The sequence below is a fragment of the Rutilus rutilus genome (assembly GCF_951802725.1).
Source record: "Rutilus rutilus genome assembly, chromosome: 8".
NCBI lineage: Eukaryota > Metazoa > Chordata > Actinopteri > Cypriniformes > Leuciscidae > Rutilus > Rutilus rutilus.
This window is the reverse complement of record NC_140222.1, coordinates 20,842,141-20,855,332: the sequence shown is the minus strand read 5'-3', so window position 1 is coordinate 20,855,332 and position 13,192 is coordinate 20,842,141. Positions and strand designations below refer to the sequence as shown.

Sequence of the window (13,192 nt, the reverse complement as noted above, 5' to 3'; positions counted from 1 at the left end):
GACAGGGCTGGACACATCAGCTGGGACAGGGCTGGACACATCAGCTGGGACAGGGCTGGACACATCAGCTGGGACAGGGCTGGACACATCAGCTGGGACAGGACTCTCCAGAATCTTGGCTAGACTGGACAGGTACTCGGACAAGGCTCTTGCAGCGATGACAATTGGCATCTCGTGGCTTGCCGAAACCGACCGCAAAACAGCCTTAGCAGCTGAATCGGCCGCTGCTCGCTCTGCAGCCCTCATGCTTGCAGAAGCTGGCTCTGGAACAGCGCTTGCAGAGGCTGGCTCTGGAACAGCGCTTGCAGAGGCTGGCTCTGGAACAGCGCTTGCAGAGGCTGGCTCTGGAACAGCGCTTGCAGAGGCTGGCTCTGGAACAGCGCTTGCAGAGGCTGGCTCTGGAACAGCGCTTGCAGAGGCTGGCTCTGGAACAGCGCTTGCCGAGGCTGGCTCTGGAACAGCGCTTGCCGAGGCTGGCTCTGGAACAGCGCTTGCCGAGGCTGGCTCTGGAACAGCGCTTGCCGTGGCGGGCTCAGGAACAGCGCTTGCCGTGGCGGGCTCAGGAACAGCGCTTGCCGTGGCGGGCTCAGGAACAGCGCTTGCCGTGGCGGGCTCAGGAACAGCGCTTGCCGTGGCGGGCTCAGGAACAGCGCTTGCCGTGGCGGGCTCAGGAACAGCGCTTGCCGTGGCGGGCTCAGGAACAGCGCTTGCCGTGGCGGGCTCAGGAACAGCGCTTGCCGTGGCGGGCTCAGGAACAGCGCTTGCCGTGGCGGGCTCAGGAACAGCGCTTGCCGTGGCGGGCTCAGGAACAGCGCTTGCCGTGGCGGGCTCAGGAACAGCGCTTGCCGCGGCGGGCTCAGGAACAGCGCTTGCCGCGGCGGGCTCAGGAACAGCGCTTGCCGCGGCGGGCTCAGGGACAGCGCTTGCCGCGGCGGGCTCTGGGACAGCGCTTGCCGTGGCGGGCTCTGGGACAGCGTTTTCAGTGGCGGGCTCTGGGACAGACAGAGACAGAGAACGAGAGGCTCCCTTTCTCCTCTTCTTTCTCCTAGGCCGCGGAGCAGATGCCATGGACGGACTGGTGACAGGAGAGGGAGGTGAAGCGGGAACCGTTAAGGGAACTGGGGAGCTCAGCGCAGGCGAGGAGGACTCCGGGCAGGAAGACTCCGATGCTGACTCCCACGACGGGTGCCTTCCACGCTTACCATGAAGATTGATGGACGTGGAAGGTGTCTCAGGAGTTGCAGCGGGACTGGGTTGGTCCCCATGTGTAGCGACGGCTAGCAGACGACCCTCAGGGATCACAGGAAGTGAAGCGGACAAAGACCTTGTAGAACCCTCTCGATCACCTCCTCTACTGCGGCCTCCACGGATCCCGCGAAACACGACCAACCGGGTCCCTTCAAAAGATTGTCGCTTGGCAGGAAAGGACATACTGTCTGCTGGGTTCAATATTGGTCGGTACATTCTGTCATGGTTTAGAAGGAGAGAACCCAATCGCAGACCATTTGCAGACATTACAAGGGTTTATTACTACACAAAAACAGAAAACAAAACCCACGAGGGGGTAAAACAAGACAGGATGAACTATTAAGACAGAAAACACTAGACTAACACTCAGACGATAAACTTAGACAATAAAGACAGGATCAAATACTTCTAACAAGACAAGGCTTTCTTCAGGTAACTCACGGAGGGTATCAGACAAGGATAGACAATGTACCGACACAGGACAGCAAACACAAGGGGATTAAATAGGGAGCAAACTAATCAGGAACAGGTGACACAGGTAAAGCAATAATCTAATGATGACGAGATGAGATAACAAGGGGGCGGGGTTACATGACAAGACAACGCAAGCACACAGCCAAACAAATGGCCATGTGCTTACACACAAAACATGGTTCTGTCATGATCCTGCCTCAAAACAAGAAAGATCTAGGACATGAAGGCAGAATCATGACAGTTATTACTGTTGCTATTATTATTGATATAAATGTTGTTATTATTATTATTATTATTGTTATTATTGATTTTATCAATATCAATGTCACTTTTTTGGTTGCACTGAATCTGTAACCTGAAGTACTAAAACCTTGATTTACAAACTCTGGTACAGTAGGTGGCGGTATGCACCTGAACAAGTTGGTTGCGACCCGCCATAAATATTAAAGAAGAAGAAGAACCGGCATGCATGCATCTCGCGCTGATCACCGGTGATCGGTTCTGCGGTGAGCCACATGTGTGAAAAAAACCATCGTTGTCAATATTTTCCTAAATGGATGTCTGAACTGTTTTATTGCATTAGTTTGGATTGTTTCAACTCTCCGTGATCGTGTTGGATTCGCGGGTGTTGGGGCATCTGAGATTTCCATGAGAGGATGGATACAAACTGGAGCTGACGAACTCTATTTACCTCAGAAAAGCAACAGCAATAACAACAGAAAAGCAGGTGGGAAATAATTAGCATAGCTGTTGTTCATAATATTAATGCATTCAATCTGATTCAACTGTAGTATAAAAGGTAAGTATTATGTGAATGCTTGGCTAAAGATGCGACTTTAATCTAGTTTTAAACTGGGACAGCGAGTCTGAACCTCGAACAATATCAGGAAGACTATTCCAGAGTTTAGGAGCTAAATGTGAAAACGCCCTCCCTCCTTTAGTGGACTTAGATATCCTAGGAATGACCAGAAGCCTCGAATAGAGGCGATAGAAGTTCCGTTAAAAACCCAGGAGCTAAACCATTTAGGGCTTCATAGGTCAGTAGGAGTACTTTGTAATTGATACGGAACTTAATAGGTAACCAATGTAGAGATGATAGAATTGGTGTTATATGATCATATTTTCTTGTAAGAACTCATTGGTGAATGATATATTTTGTTTTCAAATGGTGATTTGTAAAGAGGCAAAAGTATTCTTGTGATGTGTGCAAAGTGATGCGTGCACATTGAATTGAAGATAAAGAAAAGATTTTAGTGAATACAGTTACTGTTCAGTGAACTGATTGTTTCATTCATTCATTTTATTATTATTCATTAATTAATTCTATTTCGTATTTTATTTTATTCACTGGTTTATTATATATATATATATATATATATATATATATATATATAAATATAATATATATATATATATATAAAAAAATCTTCTTCTTTTTTTTTTCATTGCAAGGTGTGAGACCCCGAACCCGGGACTCCAGATATTAATATAGGTTGTGATTTATCTGTATTTGGCCCAGTAGATATTTTTCCTCCTTTCTTGGTTTTTTTTTTTTTTTTTTGGTGTTAAATCCTACTAATGGGTTACATCCACACTGGAGAAAAACCTTACAAGTGTTCACACTGTGACAAGAGTTTATAACATTCATATAGTGTTTGCTTGTGCCTTGACACTGTTAATCACAGCACTTTGAGATCCAGATTTAACAATCTAAGCGTAGGCTAGTCGGGCTGAAACTAGCAAACACTGTATCGCGCCGGGTAGTGCCCAGAGAGAGCGTATGAATTTGTTTTGTGAAAAGTTGTAAGAGTTTTGTGTTTACTGAAGATGTCTATAATGTGCACCGCATTGACTCACTCTTCTGAAATAAGATTGGGAGTTTACAGTGCTTTCTATATTTACACAATCATAAAATATGCTTTAGTTACCCTACTTTACATCGTTAAAATGAAATTGAATACCCATTCCACATTTCATGTTACTTCTAAATATTTTATACAGAGTTTGTGAGAAATGATCTTATTTCTTTATTGCCAATGTAGTTGTTCGAAAATCTAACTAAATTTGTTCAAATACATATCCCGCTGTTAGGGTAGGATAGTTATTTATAAAAGAAGCAGAGAAGAAAAAAACTACTGCAAAGATGGGTGTCGTTTGTATTTTTTTATTTTTTATTATTACTGATGTTTTATTTGATTTGATCAGTTTTTTTAGTTCAGCATATCCTGACTCAAATAAAGTCAGATCTCTGCTGTTGATCTGTAAAGCTTGTTTCAGGAGTGTCACTATTAACAGCTGCTAAAAAGCCTCTATTTTGAATGTCTATAGTTTAATAGTTTTCAGCTCATTCATTATGCTGATGTCTTCAATCACCTGTAAACTGACACTTAAAGCTCATTTCACTGGTGTCAACAGACTGAGACAAACTGCATAATCACCACTTTTGAAATCTACAATTTATTTTGTTATAGTCTGTGATAAACCATGTTTTATGTAAAAACGACTACAAACTAAAAAACAATTAATAAAAATGTATCTACATGTGTTATTTGTTGCTTATTAATCTATAGATTCATTTCCACATTAGTTTATCCTACTGTATTTATATTCTTACATTCTCTTTATATTTGGATTATTTTAATTCTGGTATTTATTCATGTTTTTCTACATGTTTTGTACAAATGTACATTTTGATAGATGAACATAAATGCATACAATGTTTAAAATTGTGAAAAAATAATGTGATGATTTATTTTTGATGTGGGCAGATCTGCTCCTCCTACCACACACTGATTCCCCTTCAGTGAAGCTCCTCCCACTGCAGTTCACCAATAAATGCTGGATTATTCCCATCAGTCTACAAGTGAAGAAGATTGAGGACAGTGAGAACATGAGTGATCCAGAGTCCTGCAGGATAAAAGATGAAGAAACTGAAGAACAAAGAGGTTGGTGTTTATTTTTGATTCTTTATTAATGATGCTGAAGATCATTAAGGTTATAAAACTTCAAGCAGTTCAACAGATTTTGTGGTTGTAGTAAAAAAAGAAAAGCTATAGGAGCTGTGAAATAACATAGTTAAAGTAAAAAAAATAACGTACAGGGCACTTTCCATGAACTGGGTAGAAAATATCCTGAAACTCAAATGAAACATTTATATTGGTTGTCAGTAGGGATGCACTGATCCAATATTCAGTATCAGCTCCTATACTGCAATCTTTGGACAGGACTGATCCAAATCGAGCACTTTGCGTACTCTTGGTTGTTACTGTTAAGCTCCAGAAAAGGCAAAAAAGCATAGTAAAGCTCCTGAAACGTTTGTGTGCAGTATGTTGTGTTGGACAGATTAATATTTACTCTTCAGAAACTCTTTCTCAGCCATCCTCTATTCAGCATTTAAACAGTGTCACGTTCTGTTACGTCAGTCAGCGCGGTAAAACTCACTCTAGCCAGAGTTATATATAAATGTTCTAAATAGCTTAGATGTATGTAAATATAAATCTTAATATAATGTACATTTTTCATGAATGTATTTTCTTAGAATACAAAAAGCTATTTTTAATTTATGTTTTAACATTTAACCAGATTTCCACTACAATTATGGTCATATAGATATTCTACAGATTTTAAGAAAAAAACAGCAATGTTTTCAGATCGGTATCAGCCGATACTAAGAATTTGGAATATCGGATGGTTTATGAAAATATGGTATCGGTGCATCCCTAGTTGTCACCATCAGGAACTTGAACTAAATACTATCCAAGTGGTTTTATTTTACATTTTACATCTGGTTCACAATTTTTGCAACCATGTTACTGAACTTGTTGTAAATATAGAAAAAATTTGACATTCACATATTAATTTCTAGAAATAAACAAAAAATATAAAAATTAAACAATTTGTTTTAACTAAATACATTTTTCCTGAATAGGTAACAGGAATGCAAATTTAGCGTAAAGGAACCAAATACTTATTTATAGTGAGGGGTGCACATATATAACTGGTGTACATGTGGTAAAAATGAACGATGGGCACCAGAAAACGTGGAGGGAAGCGCTTTTGAGTACCAACATGTTTGGGGACAGGGACACGTTTACTTACTGGAGTAGGAGTTTTCTCCATCTTTGGTAAAATTTGGTAAGCAATCATGATGATAAGTGTGTTCATTAATTATTAGGGGTGCAACGGATCGTATAGTTGATCTGTGATCCACACGGGACAGGCCCCACGGTTCGGCACGCATGTGATTCGTGGATTAACTGCTAAGTTTGACCATTTTAGAGTGAAAGTTACCGTTGCCGAAAGTATCATTTGGACGTGTTTTGTCTTGCCAATTTACACATTTTAATCACGGAAGAAGAGGTGAAAATCAGGACTCACACTGTTATCGGTGTGCAGTTATAACTTTCATATAGCGTCTGTCTACTTTCTGCTGTTACATCAGTGTTCACTTTCCCCCTTAACATTTCTCTCTTTGATTTTTATTTTATTTTATTTTTTATGATTTACAGAAAACCTTTTTCTTTCATTTTAGACTTGCAGGAGGAGAATGAGGAGATCAAAGATCTGAGTGAAGCGGAGGAGAAACAACATGATGTCAAAAAAGGAAATAAATCTTTGAGTCACTCACAGAAAAGAAGATCAAACAAATCTTTCACCTGCTCTCTGTGTGGAAATAGTTTCTCAAACAAAAAACGTTTTAAACTTCACATGAGAATTCACACTGGAGAGAAACCTTTCACATGTGATCAGTGTGGGAAGAGTTTCACACAAAAAAAAACCCTTAAGGAACACATGAATATCCACACTGGAGAGAAGCCGCACACATGTGATCAGTGTGGGAAGAGTTACACACATTTTAGCGCTTTTAAATCACATCTGCGTTCTCATTCAGGAGAAAGACCATTTAACTGTGATCAGTGTGGTAAAAACTTTGTTAGGGCAGATGACCTGAAGAGCCACCTGAGAGTTCATACAAAGGAGAAGCCTTACATGTGTTGTTTGTGTGGAAGGAGTTTTAGTCATCTGAGTCATTTAAATGTACACCAGAAAATACACAGTGGTGTGAAGAATTATATGTGCATTGATTGTGGAAAGACTTTTATTACAAACGCTGAACTGAAACTGCACCAGAGAATTCACACTGGAGAAAAACCTTACAAGTGTTCACACTGTGAGAAGAGATTCAGTCAGTTAACATCTCTGAAAACACATGAGAGGGTCCACACTGGAGAGAAACCTTACAAGTGTTCACACTGTAAGAAGAGATTCAGTCAGTCATCATCTCTGAAATCACATGAGCGGATTCACACCGGAGAGAAACCGTATCACTGCCCACAGTGTGGCATGAGTTTCCCTCATTCAGCTTCTCTACTCTATCATACAAAAAACAAATGTCTGAAATCATGATATAATGTTTGAATTCATCTTCAGATCCAGCTCTTTCAAATGCAATGCTGCGTCCTCATCAAACATGACTTAATAACATGTTGAGCAATAACATTACATATAAATCAGGACCAAATCAGACATGAACTGTCTAATAAATGTTTCTTATGCTAAAACTTAAAACAACTAAAAACCACCATCTACTGCACATCTTTCTCTTGCATGGGTGATGTCTCTGCATTGTATTCTTTCATGAGAATGTAGTGCCTCATCCACCTAGGCTAGTGTCTTCTGCTGGTTAGCAACTAGTTAAATACTTATTTAACAACTGTTTAATAAAAGATAAGATTAAAATAATATCAGATTTGTCTCATTTTAAATAAACACAAAAAAAAACCAGATGAAAAATCTCCCAAATACTTATTAATTTTGGCGCAATGTATTCTCTATTTAGTGTTAGTATGGCAACTAGTGCACGTGTCATCATGCATGTGTGGAGGTATTTAAAACAAGTGTGTTACAATTAGCCCTGCATTAGGTTGTGCTCTGCTTACCCCTACAATTATCTCGCCATTCAGATGCAATTAAACCTATGAATTGTAAAAAAAAATATATATATATATTGTATTTTTTGCCAGCACTATTAAAGAATCTAAGACATTTAATAGGCTTACTACATGTTCATGTAAGACAGACACCACCAGAGGGAGATATATACACAAAATTTTAAATCTAGTGCATGTTCGCAAAAAATTAAAGTGGTGCTCATTGCAGAGCAAAATGGGTTTAACTTGACCATGTCCAGCTTCACACCTTCAAGTCCTGCGTGAACAGCTGATATGGGTCCTCTCTGTATATGACAGCTATTATATAAAAAAAAAGGTAACTGAGTTTTGTTGTGATGTATATGTAATGTTTGCGCTGTGGTTAACTCCAGTAAACTATGGAGTGCCGCAGGGATCTGTGTTAGGCCCTCTTTTATTCTCAATATATATGCTGCCACTTGGAAATATTATAAGGAAACATGGAATTAGTTTCCATTGTTATGCTGATGACACTCACATCTATATTTCATCACGGCCAGATGAAAACGCTAAATTATCCAAATTGACAGAGTGTGTTAAAGATATAAAAGATTGGATGACGCGCAGTTTTCTTTTATTAAATCCAGACAAGACAGAGGTACTAATCATCGGTTCAACAAACCGCCCACAAAACCTCTCGCAATACAACTTTAACATCGTAGGATGTCCTGTTACTTCATCCTCTACAGTAAAAGACCTGGGTGTTATACTAGACTGCAACCTGTCTTTTGAAAATCATATTTCATATGTTACAAGAACAGCCTTTTTCCACCTTAGAAACATTGCTAAGCTACGTAACATGCTATCAGTTTCTGATGCAGAAAAGTTAGTTCATGCATTCATGACCTTGAGACTAGATTACTGTAATGCTTTATTAGCCGGTTGTCCTGCATCCTCAATTAACAAGCTACAGTTAGTCCAGAATGCCGCCGCTAGAGTTCTTACTAGATCAAGAAAATATGATCATATAACACCGATTTTATCATCACTGCATTGGTTACCTATAAAGTTCCGTATGTATTACAAGGTATTGCTACTGACTTATAAAGCCCTAAACGGATTAGCTCCAGTCTATTTAACAGACCTTCTATCGCCCTATAATCCATTGCGCTCTTTAAGATCACTAAATTCGAGGCTTTTGGTCATACCTCGGATATCTAGGTCCACCAAAGGAGGGAGGGCGTTTTCACATTTAGCTCCAAAACTCTGGAATAGTCTTCCTGATAATGTTTGTTGCTCAGACTCGCTCTCCCAGTTTAAAACTAGATTAAAGACGCATCTCTTCAGCCAGGCATTCATATAATACTTTTAATCTTACAGTTAAATCTGACCGCTAGTTCATAAACGCCAGAGGAGAACTGGCCCCCGACTGAGCCTGGGTTCTCCCAAGGTTTTTTTTTTTTTCTCCATTAGGTCACCTGATGGAGTTTTTCGGTTCCTTGCCGCTGTTGCCTTTGGCTTGCTCAGTTGGGGATATTTAATTTAATTAATCAGTCAACAATTCTGTTGATCAGCATTACCAAACGTGGACGTTTTCCACTAGAAACAAACATTGATGTATTATTTTAATTTAATACTGTGAAGCTGCTTTGATACAATCTGTATTGTGAAAAGCGCTATATAAATAAACTCGACTTGACTTGGTTTCAAACAGATGCTTTTGTGCACATTGTGGGGAATAAAACCCTCACTATTACAACTTCTCTTTGTACAGCCCAACTAAAGATCATTGACTTTTTTTAAATAACACTAGTGTACTGCAGATGTCATCCAGTGAACACTGTACCTGACGTCATTTCAATAAACTGATGCTTCTTGGAGCTAAAAAAAACAACAGATTTCATTCTCAGCTCTTGGTGCGAGCTGTGACACATCTCAGAGTGACTTGTATTAAAATATTATGAATAGATGAACAAAGACTCATGATAAACCATCATGTGGATTCATTATCTACAGTAAGATTACCCATAAGGCTGAATTTGGAATTGTATACTACACTTGGGGCCTATTATTAGGCTAATACCCACCATTTAGCATTTAAATGAATATTCACACATGTCATCATTCATCCTTATGACTCACTCTCATCATTCTTATATGACTCCTAGGAGGTACGGTAGCAGGCACGATTTTAATTCCAAGAGAAGTGCTGGATTTGCCAAAGTCTTAAAGGAATTATGAAAGAACCACAAATGTGCAGTTTGCTTTCAAGTTCCTCAAGCAAACATCTATGCTGTAATTAGAGTTGTTCTGAAATAAGCCTGTTGATTACTTATTGGTTCTGGATGGAGAACTGTGACTGAAGTCAACACTGAGTCAAATAGCCCATCCAAACCACTTATAGAACCAAAGCATCAAAATGAACAAAACAAACTACAGGCAGAGTTGGAGCACTGACTCAGAAAGAACCAACGAGCTGGTTCAACTGCTGTCAAAGCTTTCTGAAAACTTGCTATGTGTTGTGACATTAATGGCATTAAATGAATAAAACCAAAAGATCTTTGTTTCTGTTATTCATGAATGATATAAACTGTTAACAAAGGTCTTGAGATGTGCAGAAATAGGCATTTTACACAATATCATTTTCAAGGTATTAGCCCTCTATTGCATGAAATATTACTAAGACGTGGTAAAAAATGTTTTGCATGGTTTTATTACTTAAAATGAGCTAAATAACAGATATATTAAAAAAAAAGATCAAAAAAAAAGTTTGAAGTTGGTAAATTGTTGCCCTATGGCAACAATATGCAATCGTGGAAAGTACCATAAAATCAACATTTTTTTCAAAAAACTAATTTTATTTAAAACAAGACTCAACATATCCATCTCATACTTAGTGAAATGTTTAAACAAACATTTATACAGTAAAAACATTATATAATGTCAACAGTTATCTTAAATGTCTGGTAATAAGAACCAGGGCCCGTATTCATAAAGATTCTAAGAATCCTCTCAGAAAACTCTTAATTTAGCTTAAAAACTTTTACGTTGGAGTCTTAGCTTAAGAGCAATTCGGGACTGATCTGAGAGCAACTCTGAGTAAGGAAAAGACAAAAACTTTTATCTTAGTAAGAAGGCGGGGTTGACCCCGTTGCTATGTATGACACAATCTTTTGAAGACTGTGATTGGTTGGTTGTCCAAGAAGGGGAAAAAAGTGATTTTAAGTATAGGGTCTATTCTAAGCCTTCACGTTGAAATTACATGCGTATTTTTTCCTGTTTGACCGTTCTCACACACACACATTATATATATAAATCCTTATTTTATTAACCATGCTGTTAATTTCCTATAAGGTATTTGCTTGGCTTAGAATGATAAAAATTGTTCCACTCTTTCCAATTACACTGATTGTTGGCATGTCTATTTAAATGGTGGTTTGAATGTTGGTTTTAATGTATCAAACATGAAATTTTCCCAGTTGCCAAATATCGTAATGTAGTGATTACTTTAATTTCGGGCACTATGGCATTTCTGCGCTGTGTTGGAGATATTAGCGTGTCTCTAAAAAGATCTGTCACAAACATGATCCCTGCATGATCTAATCTAAAGCGTCTTATTAAAGCAGCACTCAGTAGCTTCGGGATTTCTTTGCTGTATTCTCGCTTTTTGCTCGCAGGTTTCTCTCTAGAGCTCCCCCCACAGCTTCGGAATAGATAGGCCTATTTGACAACACTGTTGTAAAAACTCTTTGGTGATTCTCAGACACCAGAGGCTAGTAGGTCAACGACATCAAAGCAGATGGGACATTCTTTAAAACGTCTTCTTCATTCGGGTTCGGACAGCGTGAGGGAGCGCAATAATGACAGTATTTGAGCAGATTTCTTTTGGCCGTAAAGCAATTGTTTAAATCGCGAGACCTGATATCACGCCATATTTCCTGCTGCGGCGGCCGGCGGCCCGCCGTCTCAAAGTTGCAAGTGCGAATTTTCCGCTCACGGGCACCAGGGGGGTGCGAAACGACCACCATTCAACCCGAAATAAGTAATATAACCATTCCAATGACTCCGAAGCTGTTCAGTTAAGGTAAAAAAGTTTCTTAGTTCACCTTTAACTCACTGTCATCCATTGTCTGCAACACATTTCTTCTCCTTCTTCGTCTTTCTGCCATTTTCTCCTCTGCTAAAGAAACTCTTAAGCCTCTTAAAAGTCCTCGTCCGTGCTCCTAACAATTTTGACCTTAAGACCTCTTTTAAGGGTTAAGATGCTTTCTGAATTACTTTTTTCTTTACTAGGATTTTTTCTTTAAATTTAAGAGTAAACGCCCACATTTCTAAGAATTTTCTTAGAATTTTGTCACTAGGAGCTACTCTTTGCATTAAGATTCTTTATGAATACGGGCCCTGGAACCTGGAACCTGTCTCACTGAAATACACTATTCATTTAGCCTAGAAATCTAGACGCACCCTAGCGGCAGCAAAATTATTTTGCAGCCAGGGTGGGTCTAGACACTCTCAAAAGACCTTTTTGCTGCAAAAACCTAAATTGGGTCAGGCCAATCACGTCGTGTATAGGCGGGGGCGGGCTTAACATATGACGACAGAGTTGCGATGGTTACCTGCCACTTGAAAACAAAGAATGGCTGCTGCGGATGGAGAACAACGGTCTTTCGAATCGGCTTTGGCCGCAACTCTGGAGGAGTTGGAGTTAAGTTTTTCTTTGAGAAAAGAACAAAGAACGTCACTTAAGTCATTCTTAAAAAAAGGAAGATGTGTTCGTAGTTTTGTCGGCCAGATTTAAAAGTTGAATCTATCAACTAAGCTCCGCTGTTGGGAAAACGCTCTGGTTGGTTGAAGCGCTGTCCTATTGCATGCAGAGGGAATTTGAAAGACAGCCGTTTATCCCGCCCATCAGATTGACCGTGTCTATGGAGAGTTGCCAGACTAAACATCTTGATGTACGTCTGGCTTGCCAGGCTACTATTCATTCATTTAATGTAGTAATTTTTTGCTGTTTCATTTCATTTCATTTTCTTCATGCCTTGTGAAAGTCAACAAAGCAGTTCCTTCTGTAAAACAGCCACGCATCTACCAGGGTCATGTAAAGCATGTGGAATACAATCCGGTGGTATTATTTCTTGGACCGGATCTTGGTGCGATAGAGGGCGATTAAAGAATCCAAAAGATCCACTCTCCCCATGCTCTTGTTGTAGACTGCTACTACATTGGGGCGTGAGACACGGACCACCTCTTTTTTTTTTTTTGTCCCATCTTAGGACTTGCTGAGAAAATGGGATAATATGTTACAGATAACCTACAAAATAGCTTAAATCACAAAATATAAAAAATTATGTTTTTACCTTTAAAATATAAGCAAAAGTTCTAAACATAGTCTCAGAGTAGTTTCATGCTATGTAAGTCAATAGGACTCCATTAGGTTGAATACACCAGGACGTTTCCATATTTGCATATAGTTGCCATATGGCAACAAATGTGTTTTAGCATATTACAAAAAACGTATAAAATCAAAACTGAATTTAATGTTAAAAAATTAAAGTTTACTT

The 13,192-nt window shown here is 39.3% G+C and overlaps 1 protein-coding gene across 2 annotated transcripts; it reads left to right on the top strand.

Annotated features, from left to right (window-relative positions):
- The first annotated feature begins 2,176 nt into the window (after nt 1–2,176).
- LOC311295541 (uncharacterized protein) lies at nt 2,177–10,090 on the top strand. Of its 2 annotated transcripts, none has more exons than XM_084416990.1 (3): nt 2,177–2,449; nt 4,491–4,667; nt 6,254–10,090. In XM_084416990.1, exons 1-3 carry the CDS (start codon nt 2,371–2,373, stop codon nt 7,126–7,128), a joined length of 1,131 nt encoding a protein of 376 aa, XP_084273116.1. In that variant the 5' UTR covers nt 2,177–2,370; the 3' UTR covers nt 7,129–10,090. The 2 variants fall into 2 exon arrangements, with proteins under 2 accessions (XP_084273116.1, XP_084273117.1); XM_084416991.1 differs by having other exon boundaries at nt 2,189–2,449; nt 9,800–10,090.
- Nucleotides 10,091–13,192: the final 3,102 nt, after the last annotated feature.

Coding starts and splice junctions, on each gene's coding strand:
- LOC311295541 (XM_084416990.1), top strand. CDS start 2,371: ATGAGAGGATGGATACAAACTGGAGCTGACGAACTCTATTTACCTCAG. Junction 2,450..4,490: donor CAATAACAACAGAAAAGCAG/GTGGGAAATAAT, acceptor TGATGTGGGCAG/ATCTGCTCCTCCTACCACAC. Junction 4,668..6,253: donor AGAAACTGAAGAACAAAGAG/GTTGGTGTTTAT, acceptor CTTTCATTTTAG/ACTTGCAGGAGGAGAATGAG.